Here is a 22173-nt window from a genome sequence, read left to right on the forward strand (position 1 = left end):
GAGGTTGTGTGTCTTTGGGAAGTGAACGAGTGAATGAAAGATCTCTTTGTGTTCTTTGTATCTATTTTCTGTGTGTGTCTGCGTGAGCCTTTCAAAAAAATTTTTTTTAATGTTGAAAATAGAAGCAAAGGAAAATTAAAGCAATCGAAAATCCTCTAAGAAGAAAAGACGATGTAGAAGCCAAAAGCAAGCAACAGGGGCTGTTGTGGCATACGAGATTTCGCTGTTGCCTTCAATGCCATTATCCCATATGCTTCCTCCAACTCTGGTCCAGCTCCCTGCTAATGTGCCTGGAAAGCTGGCAAGAATGGCTCAAGTCCTTGGGTCCCTGCACCCCCCAGGGGAGACCTGGATGGATGGAGCTTTCCGTCTGGCTTTGGCCTGACTCAGCTCTGGCATTTACAACCATTTGCAGAAGGAACAAGCGGATGGAGGATCTCTTTCTCCATCCCTCTCTCTCTATGTGGCTCTGCCTCTCAAATAAACAAACACATGTTTTTGTTTTTGTTTTTTTAGATTTTAGTATTATTATTGGAAAGCTGGATATACAGAGAGGAAGATCTTCCATCCGATGTTTCACTCCCCAGGTGAGCTGCAACGGGCTGGTGCGCGCCGATCCGATGCTGGAAACCGGGAACCTCTTCCAGGTCTCCCACGCGGGTGCAGGGTCCCAAAGCCTTGGCCCGTCCTCGACTGCCTTCCCAGGCAACAAGCAGGGAGCTGGATGGGAAGTGGAGCTGCCGGGATTAGAACTGGCGCCCATATGGGATCTCGGGGCGTTCAAGGCGAGGATTTTAGCCGCTAGGCCACGCCACCGGGCCCAACAAACACATCTTTTTAAAACACAGGCAGCAGCAGAGGGGGACCACTTTCCTTAGAAAGAGCGCTGGTCATGGAGGAAAGGACATGACCATCATTGAGAAGGACACAGCGGTGGGACAGGCAGGAGATCATATGTCTGACCAAAGAGATAGCCACATGTGAGGTTAAACATGCTTCAGGAACATTACAGCCCCTGGGAAGAATACCACCTAGCAAGAGGGGGATGTGGGCAAGCACCATGGGGGGGGACACACTTTATCTCAGGTTCAAAGGGAGCACCCAGGGCAGGTTTAAAGCAAGAAACTAGCATGATCTTGATTTTTTTAAAGATTCATTTATTTATTTTTATTAATTACACTGCATTATGTGACAGTTTCATAGGCAAAGTCAGATTTACATCGAGGAGGAGAGACAGGAAGATCTGCTGTCTAATGATTCACTCCCCCAAGGGACCACAATGGCTGGAGCTGCACCGATCCGAAGCCAGGAGCCAGGAATTTCCTCCAGGTCTCCCACTCAGGTGCAGGGTCCCAAGGCTTTGGGCCATCCTCGACTGCTTTCCCAGGCCACAAGCAGAGAGCTGGATGGGTAGTGGGGCTGCCGGGATTAGAACTGGTGCCCATATGGGATCCTGGCGCATTCAAGGTGAGAACTTTAGCCACTAGACTACCGCGCTAGGCCCGTGATCTTACATATTAAAAGCTCACTCTGACTGCTCTATGTAGATTAGGTAGGAGGGAGTCAAATATAGATAAAGGAAGAAGTCCAAAATAGTGACAATAAGCTCTGCGGGGAGTGGAGCTTCTGGGGGTTTGGGCAAGTGAGGAGGCTGGTGCTTGTGGCGGACTTGGTTGAATCAGTGGGAATGAAGATGGCTCCAAGGACTTTGGCTGCTTGAGTGACCAGTGTGTTGACCACAATGAGGAAGACGATGGAAGGCAGCAGGTTTGGGGATGAAGTGGGAGGCGAAAGTTGAGGCTCGGACATGGTGATATGGATATGGTGGTAATGCTATGGGGGTATATTCCCTGGGTTTTATTCCTAGTTCTTGCCCGCGATTGAGCGAAGAATCAAAGCAGAGGTGTAACGCAAGTACATCCAGGAGAAAAAGATTTATTTAAGAGAGTGAGTTCATGCAACCCCACAAGGATAGGCACCATGAAGAGGCCCAGAGAGCAGCCTGCAAGGAGAGAGGGCATGGGAGCAAGCAGGCCAGCAACAATGGCAAGAAGCCAAAGGGCCTCCATGCAGCAGTTCCCTGTGTGAGGTGCGGGGATGTACCTCAATACTACAGGCACAAACGGGGTGGCATTTTGGTGGGGTTTAATGTGCAGGAGAATTTCTAGCAATTTCAGGGCACCTCCACATGGAGTTTAACTTCCACGTGCTCATAATGGCATCTCCTCTTTCCCAAACCCAAATGAGTACAAGGCTGACAGATAGAAGTTGTGCAACAAACTCAACTTCTTACCTAGTTCCTCTACATCATAGGACACCCTTACCTATGTGACATGAAGGCACTGGATGTATAATCAGAAGCTCAAAGAAGTCTGGACCAAATACATAATTTTCACAGGAGCTGCTCCTAGTGTTGTCACCATGAGGCTTGAGAGAAATTAAGCCTGGTGGTAAGAATCTAGAGATTCACAATCTAAAGTGATTTAGCAAGGTAAAGATTATGAACTTATATTAGACCTTTCTCTGAAAAACTGAAGGCTAGAGCCCCCCAGCACAGTAGCCTAGTGGCTAAAGTCCTCACCTCGCATGCGCCAGGATCCCATATGGGCACCAGTTCTAATCCCGGCAGCCCCACTTCCCATCCAGCTCCCTGCTTGTGGCCTGGGAAAGCAGTCGAGGATGGCCCAAAGCCTTGGGACCCTGCACCTGAGTGGATGACCCGAAAGACGCTCCAGGCTCCTGGCTTCAGATCGCCTCAGCTCCGGCCATTGTGGTCCCTTGGGGGAGTGAATCATTAGACAGAAGATCTTCCTGTCTGTCTCTCTTCCTCTCTGTATATCTGACTTTGCAATAAAAATAAAACAAATCTTTTAAAAAAATCTGAAGGCTATAGGCTGGCACTGTAGTATAATAGGCTAAGCCTATGCCTTTGGCACCAGCATGCTATATGGGCACCAGTTCATGTCCTGGCTGCTCCACTTCCAATCTAGCTCCCTGCTTATGTCTGGGAAAGCAATGGAGGATGGCTCAAGCCCTTGAAACCCCTGCACCCACTTGGGAGATCCAGAGTAAGTTCCTGGCTCCTGGTTTCAGATCAGCTCAGTTCCAGCTGCTGTGGCCATTTGGGGAGCAAACCAGAATATGGAACATCTCTGTTTCTCCTTCTATCTCTGTAACTCTTCCTTTCAAAAGAACTAAATCTTGAAAAAAATAAATTACAAACTTGAAGGCTAGGAAGTCCTCAGTAGCAGCAGCTATTTGGCTCCTGGTGAGGGTCAGGTGCTTCCTCAATTCATGATGTAAAGTCACCATCAATCAGTATCCCTCCTAAGCTTGTTGCCTTTGCAAAGGATTTACTACATCATCTACCTCTTATGTTTACAATCCTTTGTCTAAACAGATCCAAAGTTGAACTTACTCTCCATATTATTCCAATGGTCTTTATAACCACATATGACTGGATTAGAATCAGCATGAAGGTTTCAACCTGATTTTCCTCTCTTCCAGAGTAGTAAATTTAGGCAAACCAACTAGTTTTCAGAAGTATCCATCTGAACTCAAATAGCTGATTCTTATTCTGGGAAAGACAAGTGAATTTAGGGGTCAGCAGAGCCCACTCAGGCCAGGGAATGTTTTCTTTCTGTGTGTGTGCTCATCTGAATGGGGGCAGCGGGACAGGGAAGGGCAACACATAGCTTGCCTTGTGGACTCTGTGCTAACCCAGCTGTACCTTTTCATGTTTGAAACCATGGATTAATTCACAAGTTTATGTGAGGTTGTGTACAGGGATACTATGTATCAGTTAGTATTCAACAGAATTAACACTCATTTTTATTTTAACCCAGTTAAGGAAGCTACTAGAATGACACTGACATAAGAACACACAAAAAGTCAAGAAACAAGAGCGCAAGGGTGACATCTGGCACAGCTGTTAAAACGTTGACTGGAACGCCCCCCTCCACATCAGCATGCCTGCCGCTTGCCCAGCTCCTTGCTGACCCTGCTTCCTGAGAAGGCACATTCTGGGAGGTAACAGGTGATGGCTCAAGGAGGAGGTCCCTGCCACCCACATGGGACATTCGTATGATGTTCCAGGCTCTTGGCTTCCACCTGGCTCAGCCTTCAATGTTGCAGGCATTGGAGAGTGAACCAGCAAGTGGCAGATCTCTGAGTCACTCTGATTTTCAAATAAAAATAAATAAAACTTTTAAAAATTCATGTCACATACACTATTAAATACCAAAACTCAGACTTGTATCTTACTGACCTCTGATCAGTGTGATTTGTTTGCTGTCTTCCCCAGTGCCTTGACTGAACATGGACCATAAGGTGTTGGACCTTCTAGTCCCAGCATCTCTCTGAGCAACTGACAAAGACTCTCCACAAATGTTGAATAAAACACAAGGGCTGGTTTTAGACAGGTTGGGTAAACCAAGGAATAATATTATAAGTAGTATGGTAAAAAAAAAAAGGGAAATGCTATTTTCCTGATTGGAAAAGTAATATGCTGCCTTCATTATAGAAAATTCACAAAGCATTCAAGAAAACACAAGTTATCTTTATCCACTCATCCAGAGATAATTATCATTACTCTTCTCTTCCCCTTTACTTTGAGCTGTTATCTCCAAAAATGTATCACATTATTTCTTAATATTTTAATTAATTGATTTTTAATTTATTTAGAAGGCAGAGACAGGGACACACAACAAAGATACAGATTCATTCCCCACATTGTTCTGGGTCTTCCAAGAGGGTGCAAGGTCCCAAGGCTTTGGCCATCCTTGACTGCTTTCTCAAGCCACAAGTAGGGAACTGGTTGGAAAGTGAAGCCAGCGGAACACGAACTGGCATACGAGATTCCGGCACGAGCAAGGTAAGGACTTTAGTCACTAGGCTACCATGTCGGAACCTCCCCACATGCTCGTTGGGTCTGAGCCAGACCAAAGCCATCAGGCCTGGAACACAATCAAACCTGTCAAGGGCCTACCCACTTGAGCCACCACCTACTGCTTCCCAGGGTGTATATTGCCAGAATATTGGAACTGGAAGTGCAGCCAGGATGAAGGACAGGCCTCCTAAGTGATGTCTTAACACTACACCAAGCTTCTGCAGCCATCACACTATTTTTAATATCTGCACTATTGATGTGCACTTAGATTGCTTCCATTTCTTGGTATCACAGATAAAGCTCCAAGGAATATTTTTGACTTATAAATTTTTTTCTAAGAAAATTTCAAAATGCTATATCTTTAAACATGGAATACTAGGAAAATTTTTTAAATTTCTATTTACTTCCCAGGTGTAAGCAGCCACCTAGGTTGCAAGTGTTACAGTGCTGGGAGAAAATCAGTCAATAGCTGGTGCGCCTTCTGAGCCTGATTAACGCCAATTCTGTGTTAACTACACCAGTGTGCCAGCATAATTGCCTATATTATTTAGGGGGGAATCTAGCGGGCCTCCCTGGGTCAGACCAAAGCACCCACCAATGCGCACAAGAGCCAGACCAGGCTAGGTCGCAGCACTCACTGTTGCTTGTGAGAGCCATGTTTGCGGGTGATCTTGGCAGGAATTCTTTGAAGTCACCCCAGCTACATCACAGCACCCACCAGCACACATGAAAGCCAGGGCTGAAGAAAGGCTGGACTAGGCTAGACCACAGCAATCACTGCTAATAGCTGGGACTAGTGACAAGCCAGGCCAGGCTGGGCTGCAGCATCTGCTGGTGTCAGGGCTGAGGGTGGGCCACGCTAGCATGGATTGTAGCCAGTATGCATGAAAACCAAAGCTGGGTAAGCCTGGTAGGTGATTTTTGAGGATACTCGTGCTATGTGGCAGTACCCCTCTTGTGCACATGAGAACCAAGGCTAGGAGGTGGGACTGATCAGGCAGCTGCACCCACTATACGTGCAGTTGCTGGAGCAAGGGGCAGACTGAGCCAATTGTACATCAGCTGGCACTCATAAGAGCAAAGGGTGAGGACTTCCCAGGTGAAGCTTCCTAGAGGGCTCTTCAACTAGAACACTGTGCTCAATCCCTGACACAAAGGAAAATCACAGTCATGTGGTCTGATCCTGGAGCACATGTTGCAGAATCCTGGACCACCTCAGTGACTTACCCTTGTGCAATAATAGAGAGTATACCCAGATGAACATGAAAATCAAGACAGCCAACTCATGTAAGTCAACAGAAGACTTCAAGTAGTTCCTCAAAAGTGGGAAGAAGGACAGGCTGAACACCCCAGGCTACATTTTGCAATAAGCACCTAGGCCTGTGGGCACACTGAGGTAGATAAGGACAAAAGGCCTTAGATAGAATTCCTGACCTCATAACAAAGTCAACAACTTTTCAGAACAATCAAGCTAACTTCCCCTGGGGGGGGGGGGGTCCTAAGGCAACATCAAATGACTGACCATCTTTATCCCTAGGTGTTGATGCAATATGACAGCAAGCAACGGTGCACTTTCTCTCCCTGCACTATTTGATAGGCAAGTAGCTAACAGACTGATACACAAATAGTTGATAGATAAAAGGACAGGGAAGGATGCCAAAGCAAGAGTCAGGGACCAGAAATTTCTGGTCTGGGTCTCTCATGCAAGTGGCAGGGATTCAACTACTTACATCATCACTATTGTCTCTCAGAGCAGAAGCTGGAATTGGAAGCAGAAACACCTGCCCGTGGGTACCCCTTGAAATCACACCATTTCACAGCAAACTCTGATCCTTAGTTGGTCTCATGGCTTGGGAAAAAAAAAGAGAGACTATGATCGATTGGAATTTAAACCTGTTAAACTATTTTTTAAAAGATTTATTTTTATCAGAAAGGCAGGTTTACAGAGAGAAAGATCTTCCACTGCTGGTTTACTCACCAAGTGACCACAACAGCCAGAGATGAGCTGCTTTCCCAGGCTATAAGCAGGCAGCAGGATGGGATAGTGGAGCAGCCAAGACATGAACCAGCACCATGTGAGATGCTGGCGCCTGCAAGGCAAAGGATTAGCCAGTCAAGTCGTCATACCAGGCCCTAAACTACCTTTTTGCCTCGATTTTGCTCAACACAACGCAGAGACTTCTGTTAAGGACTGCACTCTTTCTCTTGGTATTTGCCTGATGTAATGAACTCGCTGATGTTTTGGATTCCCCCAAGAGTTTTAACTATTCATATGGAGCCTTTCTTTGTCTATCAAAAGGTGTTGTTTGGGGCCAGAATTGTGGCATGTCAGGTTACATCATACCACCTGCAACACTGGCATCCCGTAAGAATACCAGTTCAAGGGCACTGCATAGTAGCCTAGTGACTAAAACCCTTCCCTTGCATGCACCGGGACCCATGTGGGTGGTAGTTTGTATCCCAGCTGATCCACTTCCCATCTAGCTCCCTGCTTGTGGCCTGGGAAAGCAGTCAAGGATGGCCCAAAGCCATGGGACTCCACAATCATGGGGGAGACCCAGAAGAAGCTTCTGGCTCTTGGCTTAGGATCAGCTCAGCTCCAGCCATTGAGGTCACTTGGGGAGTGACCCCTGGATGCAAGTTCTTTCTTTCTGTCTTTCCTCCTCTCTGTAATTCTGCCTTTACAATAGAAATAAAATAAATAAATCTTTAAAAAAAAAAGAAGAAGAATGCTGGTTCAAGTCCTGGCTGCTGTACTTCCAATCCAGCTCCCTGCTAACAAGCCTGAGAATGTAGTAGAAGGTGGTTCAAATGCTTGGAGCCCTGCAGCTATGTGGGGCACAGCAATGGAGCTCCAGACTCTCTGTTGCAGCCATTAGGGAGCAATCCAGAGGACTGAAGATCTTTCTCTTGTTTTAACTGTGCCTTTCAAATAAATAAAAAATCTTTATTTGAAAGGTGGGAGTTACAGAATGAGGAAGAGATAGATATCTTCCACGCGCTGGTTCACTCCCCAAATGGTCACAATGGCTGGAGCTGAGCTGGTTTGAAACCAGGAGTCTAACTGGTACCCATACAGGATGCCAGTGCCATAGGTAGAGACCTAGCCTACCGTACCACAGTGTTGGCAACCATTAAAAAATCTTTAAGAAGAAAAGTTTCATTTATGATACGGCATGAGATATAAAAGCGTGAAGAAAGCACATGGAATTACCCAACTAATTTGGCATTGCAATTTATAAACTGCACACTGAGATCAAAGCAGCGCCTTTCGATGAGGACAGCAGTGTCAGTGCCCAAGGCCTTGGCCAGTCTTTCCAGAGGACAGCCTCTTTAGTAGTTGGTGCCAGGCAAATCGGAGAATGAGAGTAAGCCCTTCTCTCTCATACACAAATTCAACGTAAAATGTATTAAAAGATTAAAACGTAAAACTCCAAACTATTAATTCACTAGAAGGAAATGCGGGAAAACTCACACTAGCCAAGATATGAATATATCTAACTATCCATAAGCAAATGGATGAAGGGGTAAAGAAAATGTGGCATATATACATGATGGAATAGTATTGAGCCATAAAAAAATGAAAACCTGTCATTTACAACACCACAAATAAAACTGAAGGGCACTAAGAAAACTAGCTCTGGACAGAAGGTCAAACACCATATGAATTCACTAATTTGTAGACTGGGAGGAAAAAAAACTGGTCCCACAGGGACTTGTGTGGGTCAAGACACAGCTTCCGACGCTAGCATCCCATAGCAGATGCCAGCTCGGCCTGGCTGCTCTGCTTGGGAGCCAGCTCCCTGCTGACCTGACACAGGAACAGCCCCTGGGCTCCCGCCACCCACATGGAGGACCAGGAACGGAATTCCCGGCTCCTGTTAGAACTAGATCCAGCTGTTGCAACCACTTGGGAGTGAATCATCAGACGGAAGAGTTCTCTGATTTTCCCTGTCACTCTGCCTTTTTAAATCCTCACTCTCAGGAACTGGACTGGTTAGGAAAGAGGATTAGAAGACATAATCATGAGGTGGGTTCAAGAGCCGAATTGGACAGCAAAGGAACTATAGTTAGCGACGCCCAGTGTATGCTTCCAAAACGAGAAAGCAGAAAGAGTGGCTGTTAAGTCCTGACACCATGAACATCCTACTTATCTGAGGTAAAAATGATTTTGCCATTCCACATGGTCTATACCAGCATACTCACAATACGTTGTACCTCATACATCTACCTTCATCTAAAAAGACAAAATAAAACAAAAGACACGGTGCCATTGTTCGATTTGACCTAACCGCTACCCTTCTAGAACTGAAGCGAACAAATGAACACACCAACCGTCTTGGTTTGTGCAGAGCATTCTAGCGCCCAAGCAGTGGCGCCTTGGCTAACGACGCCTCGGCCGAGCTCTCAGCCAATCACAGGCTGCGGACCGCTCAGCCACTTCCAAATAAGGAAAACACCCAGGACCGCGGCCAATCACAGGCTGCGGTCTCCTCAGCCACTTCCAAATAAGGAGAACGCCAAAGGCCAGGCCAATCAGGCGGCTTCCCTGTGTCCACAAAGCCCGCCCGCACAGCCAGCTGGTGGCAGCGCGCGGAAGGAGCCTTTTCGTGGCCCGAGCAACAAGAGTTTTAGGCTTTTTTTTTTTTTCTTTCAGATGCGTTCTGCGAAGTTTCATGTAAAGGGTTTTCTCTTTGAACACACCCACTCAAGGGCTCCGCCCCACTCCCACAGCCCAGGGCAAGTCGTCCTCCCCCGGCCGCGCGGCCGCACCGTGAGGCACCCTGAGGCGTCCGCAGGGACCGTTAGTCCGCCCGCGCCGCCCGCCGGCGACCGGCGCCCCGACACCCGAGCGGACTCTGCTCGGACGGCGGGACGGAGGCCATCCCTTTAACAGAGGCCGGCAGCCGTCCAAGGTCGCGGGGTCTGCGGCGGAGGCGTGGCCGGCTGCCCCGCGCCACGCGGCGTGGCCAATCGGAGCGCTCGCTGCCGGGCTCGGCGGTCCGCAAGCCGCGGGGTGCTGAAAAGTCGGGCGCGGGCGGCGGGCGCCTCCAGCTGCACCGAGCCGAGCCGAGTCGAGCGGAGCCGCCTCCCGCTGCACCGAGCCGAGCCCGACTCCCGCTGCGCCGAGCCGAGCCGCCTCCCGCTGCGCCGAGCCGAGCCGCCTCCCGCTGCGCCGAGGTCCCCCCCGAGCGCGCGCCTTGCAGGCCCCGGCGCCGTGCCTCATGGCTCCCGAGACTCCTCGCTACTTCACCTGGGACGAAGTGGCCCAGCGCTCCGGCCGCGAGAAGGAGCGGTGGCTCGTGATCGACCGGAAGGTGTACAACATCAGCGACTTCGTCCGCCGGCACCCGGGGGGCTCCCGGGTTATCAGCCACTATGCCGGGCAGGATGCCACGGTGAGCGGCTCGGCTCGGCGCGGGGCGGGGCGGGACCCGGGCCAGCTGCAGCTCCGGAGGGGGGACAGGAAGTTCGGCATCCTAGGCCCAACAGCAGCGAATCCGGAGGGAGAGAGGGAGGCCGGGTGGTGGGGAGCCCTTGCGAGGCGCAGGTGGCCACCGAGGGCGGGAAGGAGGCCTGGAAGACGAGCCCCCCCGGGGAGGGGATGGAGATGGCAACGTGCATGCACGCACACAAAGGGCTGCGCTGCCCAACCGAGCATGCCCTCGGTGGCCCCGAGGCTGCTGGCTCCTCCCGGAGCAACACGACCCCGAGCTCCCGTGCTGGCCTCCCGAGGGGGGCGCAGGGAGAGGGGCAGTGTTTGGGGACACGGAGTCCCGGCCTGCCGCTCGTCTCCACGGAGCTGACCCGGCTCCGGGATAGGGGCCAGACGCGGGCACCCCGCTGCACGGTGCAGACAGCGGAGGGTGTGCTTGGTGGGGCTGCCGGCATCCCCAGGCGCTTCAGGACCGTGCAGCCGTGACCGGGCCCTTCTGGGGTCACTCTGCAGCAGGCCGAGGTAGGGCGCCAGAAAGGGAGACCCTCGTGTTCCAGGATGAGGTCTCGCCACGGCGCTTCTCCTCCCTTGGGCCTTCCTGAGGGGGAAGCGCACCCCTAGCCCAGTCCTGTCACTTGTCTTTCTAGACCCGCCCCGGTCTAAGACTGTCTGGGCTAGGAGGGAGGGTCATTGCTTCATGCATTTCCTCCTGCCCAGCGGCCCTAACACCCCTGAGTTCCTCCCATCTCCCACAAACGCTGTGGGAGAGGAGCCGCCCCTCCCCTCACAGGCAGCCCGCCCAGAGGGCCAAGCCGCAGCCTGCACGGGTTACCCCTCCGGCAGGCCTGGGCTTGAGCATGTGCGGGTGCGGTCACAGCGAGCCAGCTGTCCGGGTTTGCCCCCTGCAGTGGGGACTTGGGGCCAGAGACACCGGCATGACGATTGGTGGGGATGTGTGGTACCACCGGCTCCGCCCTGCAACCCTCCCAAAGGGGTGGGGGACCCTTGTTCTGGTAACAGACCCCACCTCACATAACCAAAATCAGCCGCTGTGGGGACTGTGGGGTGGTCAGGGTCCCGGGAAAATCCCGAGTCCTATCCCGAACGGTAGCAGAAGGAAGAGGGAAAGATTGGCGAGGTCCCCTAGTAGGATAGGAGACCTCCTCAGCACGATTTAGAGAGAATTGTGGCGCAGAGAATGCAGACTTGTTTTTCAACCATGTGTAAATCATGAACAAAAGGTCCCCAAACACCCCCTTGCCCCCGGGGGGAGGGAGAAGCAGCCCTGGCCATCCCGGCGGGTCTCACCATGAGACCTATGGCACTGCTTGGTATGGCACCACTGCTAATGGGGCACAGATGGTGGTGAGCTGTGGTTGTGGACATCTGTCTTCGCGCTCTCAGGGCAGCTGGCAGGAGGAAGGTGGCACGGTGTCTTTTGTTTATCTTCAGCCTGCTGTCTGACCAGCAGGAGGCCGGTCTGTGGCACGCCTGCACCCTGCAGGAGTGCAGGGTACTGGAGCTGGGCCCCTCACCCGCCTTCTCCCCTTGCTTGCAGGATCCCTTTGTGGCATTCCACATCGACAAGGGCCTCGTGAGGAAGTACATGAACTCTCTCCTCATTGGAGAACTCTCTCCGGAGCAGCCCAGCTTTGAGCCCACTAAGAATGTGAGACCCTGCCTGTCCTTGGGAGCCTTGGTGGTTGAGGGGGACGAGGCAGAAAACCAACCTGGATGGAGTCCCAAGGGAGCCCTCAGTCAGCTCCCTGGAAACTCAGGGTCCCCCTTCTCTCTCTCTCATGGAATCCCAGGCCCAAGGCTGCCACCACCACTACCACCACCACCAGGACTTAATTTCCTGGGCACTTAGCATATGCCAACCATAAATTCCTGGAGGCGGCCAAGCCAAAGGCCAAGGATCCCACAGATAGCAGTGGCAGAAAGGGACCATGACCAGGTCCATGGAACTTGGAGGATCCCGCAGCACCTGCCCTGTCACCCTTGTTTGTCACCATAGTGTCTTGGCCTAGGGCTGTGTGGCCCGAGCAGGCGCTTGGCCCCAGCATTGCTGGGAATAACCACTGCTCCCCATTCCCCACTCCCCTGCAGACGGAGCTGACGAATGAGTTCCGGGAGCTGCGGGCCACCGTGGAGCGGATGGGACTCATGAAGACCAACCACGTCTTCTTCCTGCTGTACCTGCTGCACATCCTGCTGCTGGACGTAGCCGCCTGGCTCACTCTCTGGGTCTTCGGGACATCCTTGGTACCCTTCCTCCTCTGCGCAGTGCTGCTCAGCACGGTTCAGGTGCGAGCACAGCCATGCCCATCATCGGGGCGGAGGCTCCTAGGGCCCCGCAGAAGGCCGTGAAGCCGTGTCCTCTGACGAGAGTAGATCAAAGTTCCTTGGCCGACTCAGTTCAGAAGAAGATACATGCCACTCTCTGTGGCTTCTGTCTGGTCTTCAGTCACATGGATGACTTCGTTTCTCTGCCTCTGCAGCAGTTCCTCTCAGGATTCCATTCCTGTGGAGTTTTTGCTGTGTAACTTCAAGTTCGGGTCCTACCACAGCCTGAGGGTGCTAAGAACCAAGACCCAGTTTTGGTTCCCCAACCACCACTACCGGCACTGCCCGATGTGGGATTGGGATCTGATAATTGGCCCTCAGAGGTCATGTGTCAAGTCTACTCACCTCTGAATCCTTTCCGTACTCTGGTGTCAGTTTGTCCTAAGTCATGGCACTATGGGTACACTGAAGAAGGGAGAGGCCTTATGATTTGTCCCAACTCACACGTGAGTCAGCGGCAGAGCCGGAATTGGGACCCAGGTTTCTTGGTTTTCTTTCTTTGATATGCTTGTTTGGGGATGTGGCGGGTGGTGTGGCTATCTCAGCCCTGAGCGGATGAAGGAAGAGAGGCTGCAGGGGACGTGGTCCTGTGGACTGCTCTCAGTACTGACCTCTCCCCCAGGCCCAGGCTGGTTGGCTGCAGCATGACTTCGGGCACCTGTCTGTCTGCAGCACTTCCACATGGAACCACCTGCTGCATCATTTTGTGATTGGCCACCTAAAGGTTAGTGATGTGGGAGAGGAGCCTTCGGAACCTGGGAGGTGGGAGATAGCACCTTTTGGAACTCCTCTCTCTGCCTTTCCTTTCTACAGGGGGCCCCTGCCAGCTGGTGGAACCACATGCACTTTCAGCACCATGCCAAACCCAACTGCTTTCGCAAAGACCCAGACATCAACATGCATCCCTTCTTCTTCGCCCTGGGGAAGATCCTCTCTGTGGAGGTGAGCAGAGGCGTCATTGGAAAGGCTTGGGGAATGGAAGGCAGCCAGCACAGAGGGCTTGGTGAGAAATGCTCACGATGTTGCTGGTACGGTCAGACATCAGAGGATGGGCTGGCTGGGTGCCCCGCTGCATGGTAGTTAAAGGGGGGCTGCCCAGTACAGATTCACCTGTCCTCCCTAGAGTGAGTCCCAGCAGCCAGTAAGTACTGCGTGAAGTACCCATGCTGCAGCAGGACCAGAGATGGACTGCCCAAGCCCCTGTCGGCCTTGACGGGAGCCGGGAGAGCTTTAGTGATTCTCCTGTCCCAGGCAGTCACTGCCTTTGCATTTTGTCTTTCTGCCTCTTGTACTTGGATGTCCTGCTGTGTCCAGTCTCCCCGTCCAGAGCTGGATTATCTGGCTGTTCTTTAATCCCTCAGTACCTAGGACAGTTATTCATTGAGTCATCAGTCTTTCATATCTATCGGTTCTGCTTCTGAATTGAGCCTTCTGCACACCAGAAATGTTAATAAGAACAAAAAGTTCATCTGCATCCAATGTGTAGACTCTCCCCTGAGCAGTACAGTAAAACAAGTATTTGTATAGCACTTACACTCTAGTGGGTATTGTAAGGAATCTACAGGTGATGCAAAGTGTATGGAGGAATGGGGACTTATCTGCAGTGTAAGATTTATTTATTTTTATTGAAAAGGCAGATTTACAGAGAATAGAGACAGAAAAATCCACTGGTTCACTCCCCAAATGACCGCAACAGCCAGAGCTGAGCTGATCTGAAGCCAGGAGCTAAGATATTCTTTCATGTTTCCCACATGGGTGCAGGGTCCCAAGACTTTGGGCCATGCTCTACTGCTTTCCCAGGGCACAGCAGGGAGCTTGGTGGGAAGTGGAGCAGCTGGGACATGAACCAGTGCCCATATGAGATCCTGTACTTGCAGAGAGGGAGAGGATTAGCCAGTTGAGCCATCATGCCAGCCCCAGATTTTGCTATTTTTCAAGGTGGGTGTCCTAGAACCAGTCCTCCATAGATACTGTGGAACAACTTCTTCTCACCTTTCTTCTGGTCACAGGCTGACTTCCACGGCAGTCAGCATCGGGCTGGAAATGTCCTCTGAGGCTGTGAGTGAGCAGAAATGGTGACGCACCTTCTGAAAGAAGAGTGCCTGGGCAGAGGCTTAGTGAGTTTTTAATACGCACCAGGCAGTAGAAGGTTCTCAATGGCCGGCCGAGTTCTTTGCAGAGTTCATTTAAAACCCTTTTGTCCCAGGCTCCAGGCTGCAGCCAGAGTCTGCCAGCTCCTCCTCCCCCACTTTATGACATTTCAGCCTGCCAGGAATTAAACTGTCGTTGAACAAGTTTCAGTCCCAGGCATGAATTCAGGGTAGCCTGGCTCTCCTCAATCTCTCAATCAATCTCTCTCTTTCTCTCTCCCCCTCCCCCTTCGGGCCATGAGGACGCTGGGATGCCAGGGTTGGCTGTCCTGGCTTGAGGAGCTTGTACCTTGAGGCTTGTTCCCCATCTGGTCGTGCGGTCCCTGCTTTCTCACTTCCTAACCACGAGCATCTTTAGTTTGTTACAGCCAACAGGATGCTAACCAGGAGGCATCCTTGACTCCACTCCCACCCCTGGCTGCAGGAGCTGTTTCTAGGGCAGCAGGATGGGCATGGTACTGGGCTCTTGGGAGCATTTCTGTTGTTACCTTTTTAAAGGAAGCTAGCTGGAAGGGAACCTTTGTACACCACTGCCTTCATTGTCTCTTGATTTAAGGTTTTTAGGAAACTCCTGTCTTCAGGTAGCAAAAGCAGAGAATGATCTAAAAAGGCCCATTGTTCTCTCGCTCCCCATGACTCCCCCAGCTAGGAGGCTGAGAGCAGGCTGCCTGTCGGTGAATGCCCCATTGCGGGCTGCCTGGGGCTGCGCTCAGTTCATCTGGGCGCGGATGGATTTGACATCGATGCCAGTGCGGAGCCAGTGGCATCCGCCCAGGGCCTCCCAGTGCTGCTGAAGCACGAGAAGGGAGCAGGACTACTTTGCCTAAACAGAACCCTCTGACCAAGGATCTCAACAGGAGGCGGCAGTGGATGGAACGTCTTCCCTTCACAGTTGCAAGCTGGGAAGTCAGGGTCTGTCTCGCTCAACCCCAGAAGGTGGCTCTTCTTCCAGGGTCCACCTCTTGTTATGTTGCTTGGGGTGGCACCACCCCAGCCCTAAGCGCTACACCCACTTTCACCACTACACCCAGCTCATCTGCATGCCTTGTTTACACTGCCTTCAAAAAGATCCCAAGTCTGTCAGCCTTCCATGGATCTGGTCCATCTCTGGTCTGGATTAGCTTCTGTGTCCTCACTGGTCTCCCTACAGCTGTGCCTGCACCCTGCTGTTCCTTCTCACCTCCAGCCAGAGCGAAACTTGTAAAGTACAGCATGTGGGAAGCACTCTAGTGACTTCCCGTTAGAACCCATACTCAGCGGGGCCCGACTGAGACTCTCAGAGATCACACGTTGTCTGGTTTGCTCAGCATTCAGGCCCACATCCAGATGTCAGTATCTAAGGCAGGCCAGACGTGATCCCTTCACCACGACACTTTCACTGTCTGTCCCGTTTTCCTGCTTTTAATCTTCAAGTTACTATTTGCAGACACTCAGGTGATAACTTCCATGCGGGCAGGAACTTTGTTCATCTTTGAAATCCTTGGCATCCAGAACAGGGCCTGCCACGTAGCAGGTACTCGGTGGTTGTTGAATGAACTCATGAATGTAAAAGGCATGCTTCCTGGAGAGGCAAGGGCCTGTGCTGTGGCCCTGCAGGTTGAGCTGCCCTGTGCTTTACCAGAGTTCTGTCAGAGAGTTCTGCTGAGGCCCCTGGGAAGGCTGGTGGATGATGGTTCCTTCCACCAACATGGGAGGCCTGGACCGAGTTCCTGACTTCTGGCATTAGCCTGGTTCAGTTCTAGCTTGTGGGGAGTGAACTAATAGATGGAAGGACCTCTCTTCTTTCTCTCCTTGCTTCTCCCTCTTGGTCTTTCTCTCAACATTTCTATTAGTTTGTTTACAATTTATTTTATTTCTTTGAAAGGCAGAATTAGATCTTCCATCCACTGGTTCACTCCCCGGATTACCACAATGGCCAGAGTTAGGCCAGGCCGGAGCCAGGAGCTTTTTCAGAAACTCCCACATGTGTTCAGGGGCACAAACAATTGGACCATCCTCCGCTGCTTTCTAAGGCACACTATCAGAAAGCTGGATCAGAAATGAAGCAACGACTCAAACTGGTGCCAATATCAGATGCCAGCATCGCAAATAGCGGCTTAACTTTATGTCACAGCACTGCTGTCTCTACCTTCTTCCTGTCTCTGTCTTTCAAATAAATACTTTTTAATGTCCCATGACTAGCACCTGCTCTGGGAGCCAGGCTCCCTCCTGAGCGCAGATGAAGCAGAAGGACGCACGAGGTGAGACAGTGCAGCCAGGCCACCCTGCTGCCATGAGCCATGCCAGGGTTCCACATCAGCTCCAGCTTATCTCTTTAGCACCCACACTTACAAAATAACCACCAGCCAACCAACCGCTGGGGTGGACTGCCAGCAACCTTCAGGTTGCCAAGTTGTTCTTGGTATCATTTCTACAAGTATGTGCCAAGCATGGCATAACTTGCAAAGGATGTTTATAAAGCTCATGTAGAAGGTAACAGACTAGAAGGCTTTGAGGGGAAGGGTTAGAGGCTAGACATAGAGGGAAAGCTTTCCTGTCTAGGGTTGAAACTACTTTTCCACAGTGTCTGAAAATTGCCATGCGGGCGGAAGGAAAAAGGCAGTGGGGAAATGTCATGACAGGTGTCGCAGGGGGAACCCAGGAGTCTTGGAGACCTGCAGACTGTGTCATGCACATGCCTTTTGTGAACATGGGACGCTGAGCTAGAGGCCTTGGCACGCTCCACAGAAGGCAGCCCGCAGTGTCATGTGCCATGGCTGCAAGTGAGGCCGAGCCTGCTGGAAGCGGCCAGGAACTTCAAGCTCCTGTATCAGGCCTAACCTTCTGAGCAGGAAAAGGCTGAGGTCACGAGGGGGTCCTGACTTCCTTGCTTTTTTCACAGCTTGGGAAACAGAAGAAAAAGTACATGCCGTACAACCATCAGCACAAATACTTCTTCCTGAGTGAGTGTCCTGACCTACCCAGGAGTTGTGGTGTGGAGGGGGTGAGGCGGAAGCAGCTTACCGAGGGACTGCAGTGTGTTCAGGAAAAGGGCAGAGAAAGCACCCTGCCCCCCGAACTCGGTTCCTCACTGCATGGCCAGTTTGTATCACTGCTGAGCCAAGGCTGCCTCGCAGGCTCATGTTTGGCTAAAGGGCACTGGTGGGCAGACAGACCAGTCTCTCGCAGCCCACCCCAGTTTGCCTGAGGAAACTCAGTACTCAGGTGGTGCTGTCACGATCAAGCCTCAGAATCTTCATCTTTGTCAGAGACCTGGGTCAGCACCCCAGGAAGGCAAAGGTACGGGGGAGGAGCTGGTGGAGCTAGACACCCTATGCTTGTCTTGTGTGCCTTCTGAAGACTGCTCTAAAGTCTCCCCTCGTGCCTAAAAATGTAAGCTTTCAGTTTCCTACAGGCAGAGAGGGAAGGAGGCTGTTTAGACTGAAGTTTATTCTAACTTCCTGTTCCCAGCTACCCCTACTAAAGAAGGGGTAGGGTGGAACGGGTACTTCGTGAAGAAGGAACTTTAGGATCCTGGGCCTCAGTGGGCTCTGCAAGAGGTTAGAGCTGGCTGTAGCCGAGGAAGTGAGGTCCACCTCTTCAGCTCCCAGTCGTGTTCTGAAGGAGTTCCCACTGTTCATTCTTACAGCTGCCTTCTAGGGCTGCAGGTTGGGGTGGCCCAAGCCCACCTCCACAGTACAACGACATAGGGCCCAGCCTACGAGGCATCTGCAGGGTCCTGCTGAACATACACACACACTCTCACTTTCCTGCCCGTCCCTTCACCTGCGTGGTGAAGCAGACAGGAGACAGGACAGATGGTAGCAGGGATAGGCTTGGGACCAAGAGGAGGGCCCATGGCAGGGGCACAGTGGCCAGGGGAGTGCCCTTTTAAAGGCATGGGAGCAGAGCATATTCCTTGGCTGCCCTGTTCCCCTGGAAAAGAATGCCACTGCCACCCCTTGCCCTCCCTGGCATCCTTGGAGGTGTGGCTAGCCCTGGCCTACCATGCACGCCCACCATCGCTGTCTGCCGGGTTCAGGGGCTGGAGGAGCACTGAGGCTGCGGGAGGGTACGAGAGGGCAGGTGCCCCAGCACCGAGCAGCCCTGTCACCAGCCGCTGCTCAGGCCTCCTGTCTCTGTTTGCTCCCCAGTTGGGCCCCCAGCCTTGCTGCCTCTCTACTTCCAGTGGTATATTTTCTATTTTGTTTTCCAGCGGAAGAAGTGGGTGGTGAGTATCCATGGCCCCGGGATCCCACCTTCATTCGCCTGGGGAGGGGAGGGTTTTCCTGGGGAAGCTGAGACTGGCTCCAGGCCTTTGAGCAGTAAAGCCGGGTGCAGATCTGACCACTAGGTAGGATGAGGTGGCAGGCCCAGAAGGCAGCCTGGCTCCTAATGTCCAGAGACCCCAGCTCTGGGCATTAAGCTAGGAAGGGGACAGGCTGAGAATGGGGAGGAAGTGGAGATGTACCCATTTTGAAGAAACTCGATGAAGCTGAATGTTGTTGATACCAGAAGAGATACAAGCCAAAAGGTTATGGGCATTCCAAAAGGGGCCTGTGTCCGGCTTTTCTGGCTGGTCTTGGAGGACAGGCAGAGCTTGGGGAGGGGAGAACACGCCGGACAGAGAGGCTGGGAGTTAAGGAGTAAGGCCAGCAGACATTGTTCTGAGTAAGGCATTTGGTTCTTTGTACAGAGGAGGGGATGGGGACTTGGTTAAGGCACTGGCCTGGACTGGGCTGTGCTGCTCACAGTCACAGGCAGCCAGTAGGGCTGGGGAAGAAGGTCCCAGAGGGGTCCAGTCCCTGGTGACACTAGAGACCAAGGGTGGGGCCACCGAGGGCAGCAGGCACAGAAGAGCTGTTCCCTCTGCCTTTCCTGCCGCAGGACTTGGCCTGGATGATCACCTTCTATGTCCGCATCTCGCTCAGCTACGTGCCCCTGCTGGGGCTGAAGGGCTTTCTGGGCCTCTTCCTCATTGTCAGGTAGGACTTGGTGGGAGAGGCACAGGTGTTGGTCTGGGAGAGTAGGGGCAGGTGGGAGGTATGCGGGAGGGTAGATGGGTTGGGAAGATGCGAAGGCCAGGCTCTGGACTGTTCCGGTGTGTGCCTCCTGCACCAGGTTCCTGGAGAGCAACTGGTTTGTGTGGGTGACACAGATGAACCACATCCCCATGCACATCGACTATGACCAGAACAAGGACTGGGTCTCCACCCAGGTAAGGTCACTCTAACACAGTGAGCAGAAGGGATGGGGGAGCGGGAAGGGCCCCCAGACGGCACTGCCTCGTTGGCTGCCACCTTGAAAAGGGCATGTGCTGGGCTGGCCGAGCCCAGGGACACTGTTCTCTGACCTCCTCCAGCTCCAGGCAACATGCAACGTCCACAAATCTGCCTTCAACGACTGGTTCAGTGGGCACCTCAACTTCCAGATCGAGCACCAGTGAGTGGGACGGCCTGGGAAGCCAGATGATCGGGGGGAGGGCAGGTGAAACACCAGGAGTCTCTGACCTTGCCGTTCTCTCCAGTCTCTTCCCCACCATGCCCCGGCACAACTACCACAAGGTGGCGCCCCTGGTGCAGTCCTTGTGTGCCAAGCATGGCATCAAGTACCAGTCCAAGCCCCTGCTCTCAGCCTTTGCCGACATTGTCCAGTGAGTATTGGGACCCAGCGGGGAGCTGCTGCTGTTTGTATGGGACAGGGCAGGGTACCAAAGGTTCCCCCCTCCTAAGTGGAGGTGACCATAGCAAGGGCAGGGGGCCCTACGGACCCATGGGAGCTCACCTGGGTGCCAAGGCCCAAGCGTTTCTGCAGGCCAAGGGGAAGGAAGCCGAGGCCAGGTGGTCCAGGGCCGCCTCTCCCTAGCACCTGCCCCTTGAGAGCGCACTCCCCCTGTGTGCCCTACCACCTGCCCCTTCTCTCCTGCAGCTCTCTGAAGGAGTCGGGGCAGCTCTGGCTGGACGCCTATCTTCACCAGTAACACCAGCTCCACCCCAAGGAAGAGGACTCTGAAGCCAAAGCTGGGGGGCTTGAGGGACAGTGCCACTAAGTTCTCATATTTGGGGGGGCAGGGTGGCTGAGGACAGAAAGGCTCATACCCTTCCCTCCGTCTTTGGTTATAAAGGCCCACGGATGGGTCAGGGAAGACATAGGCCCCCCGGGGCTGGGGGGGAAGGTGCTGCTGGACAGGGCTGTGGGGCTCATTCCTTTTTTCTAGTTTAATGTAGGTGAGTAGAGGGGAAGAGATAGAACACTAAAATGCCACTCAGACAAAGGGGAGCTTCGTCTGACTGGCCCATCCCAGCAACTACCCATGGGGCAGCGGCCTGCTGGACCCCGTCCATGGCTGCTGGGAAAGCCATTTTTGTTTCACAGTGGCCTGAAGGCTCTCGGTACCGCTGATGGTGAAGTCATGTTCCACCCAGGGTCTGAAGGGAACCTCAGGCCCTAGCTCTTGCCAGATGGCACAGGGCAGAGGGCTGCTGGCCACTAAAAATCTCTTCATCTTTGCCCCAAGAAGAGGACTCCTGGAGTCCATTTCTTGCTCCACAAGTGAGCAGAGGAGACAGCTTGGTCTTTCCTCTTCCCTAGAGACACATGGCAATGTCCATGGTTCCCCTTGCAATGTCCAGTGTAAGACAGTGGTTAGCACGCGTGACCAAAGTGCTGAATGGCAGGGCTCAGAGCAGGACCTCTGACCCAGGCTGAGCTGTAGCACTGCCTGGGGCAGCCGTGGTGGCTTGGAGAGTCACTTCAGAGGTCTAAATCCAGAATAGGAAGATTACAGAGTGTGTTATCATTGCCTCAGTGAGGCTTCTTGCTGTCCGATCTTGTTTAGCTGTCTTGACCCCTCTGGAGAGCAGTTAGGAATTTAGGATAAACTCTTCAAAACACACATCAGTCTAACACGGAAGCAACTTTCTAACCTTGTGGTTCCTAAGAGTTTCCTGCGTCTCTCCAGAGAACAAACATAGGAATCTGGCCCAGAGGTCTTATCTGAAGTCACCCCCTTCCCTCTCCACCCCGGCTTTGTGGTCCTGGTGAGGGGACGATTTGCCAGTCAACAGCATGTACCCTGCGCGCCAGCTGTGCTAGCCACTGGAAGAACAGCACTGCGCAGGGAGGGGCTGGCAGGTCCAGGGCATCAGCACCCGGAGATGCTGGGCTCGGGCTCAGCATGCCGCCTGCAGCGTCCTGGCTGGAACGCTCCGAGCTTTGTCAGAGCCAGAACAAGGGGAGGGTCCAGATCTTTAGGACAAGTTGGGCCCAGCTGGAGAAGCTGGCTTCAACAGACTAACTAGAAACCTGAAGCAGAATCAGAGTTCTGTGTTAACCTCCTCACCCCAGGACAGGTGCTGAACCCAGCCCAATCC

At 52.5% G+C, this 22173-nt stretch overlaps 1 protein-coding gene and 1 long non-coding RNA gene across 2 annotated transcripts; one reads left to right on the forward strand and one right to left on the reverse strand.

Annotated features, from left to right (window-relative positions):
- Positions 1-3424: 3424 nt before the first annotated feature.
- LOC131480161 (uncharacterized) lies at positions 3425-4454 on the reverse strand. Its single transcript, XR_009245275.1, has 2 exons — positions 4268-4454; positions 3425-4177 (listed from the first exon to the last, which is right to left on the reverse strand). It is a non-coding gene; the product is annotated as an uncharacterized LOC131480161 (long non-coding RNA).
- A 5625-nt stretch (positions 4455-10079) lies between these two features.
- FADS1 (fatty acid desaturase 1) lies at positions 10080-20886 on the forward strand. The gene is made up of 12 exons (XM_004599340.3): positions 10080-10287; positions 11884-11994; positions 12435-12632; positions 13294-13395; positions 13485-13613; positions 17703-17763; positions 18955-19031; positions 19688-19785; positions 19922-20018; positions 20163-20242; positions 20328-20453; positions 20729-20886. The coding sequence occupies exons 1-12, from the start codon at positions 10114-10116 to the stop codon at positions 20778-20780; spliced, it is 1305 nt and encodes a 434-aa protein (XP_004599397.3). The 5' UTR covers positions 10080-10113; the 3' UTR covers positions 20781-20886.
- The last annotated feature ends 1287 nt before the right edge of the window (positions 20887-22173 follow it).

The sequence above is a fragment of the Ochotona princeps genome, chromosome 4 (genome assembly GCF_030435755.1).
Source record: "Ochotona princeps isolate mOchPri1 chromosome 4, mOchPri1.hap1, whole genome shotgun sequence".
Taxonomy (NCBI): domain Eukaryota; kingdom Metazoa; phylum Chordata; class Mammalia; order Lagomorpha; family Ochotonidae; genus Ochotona; species Ochotona princeps.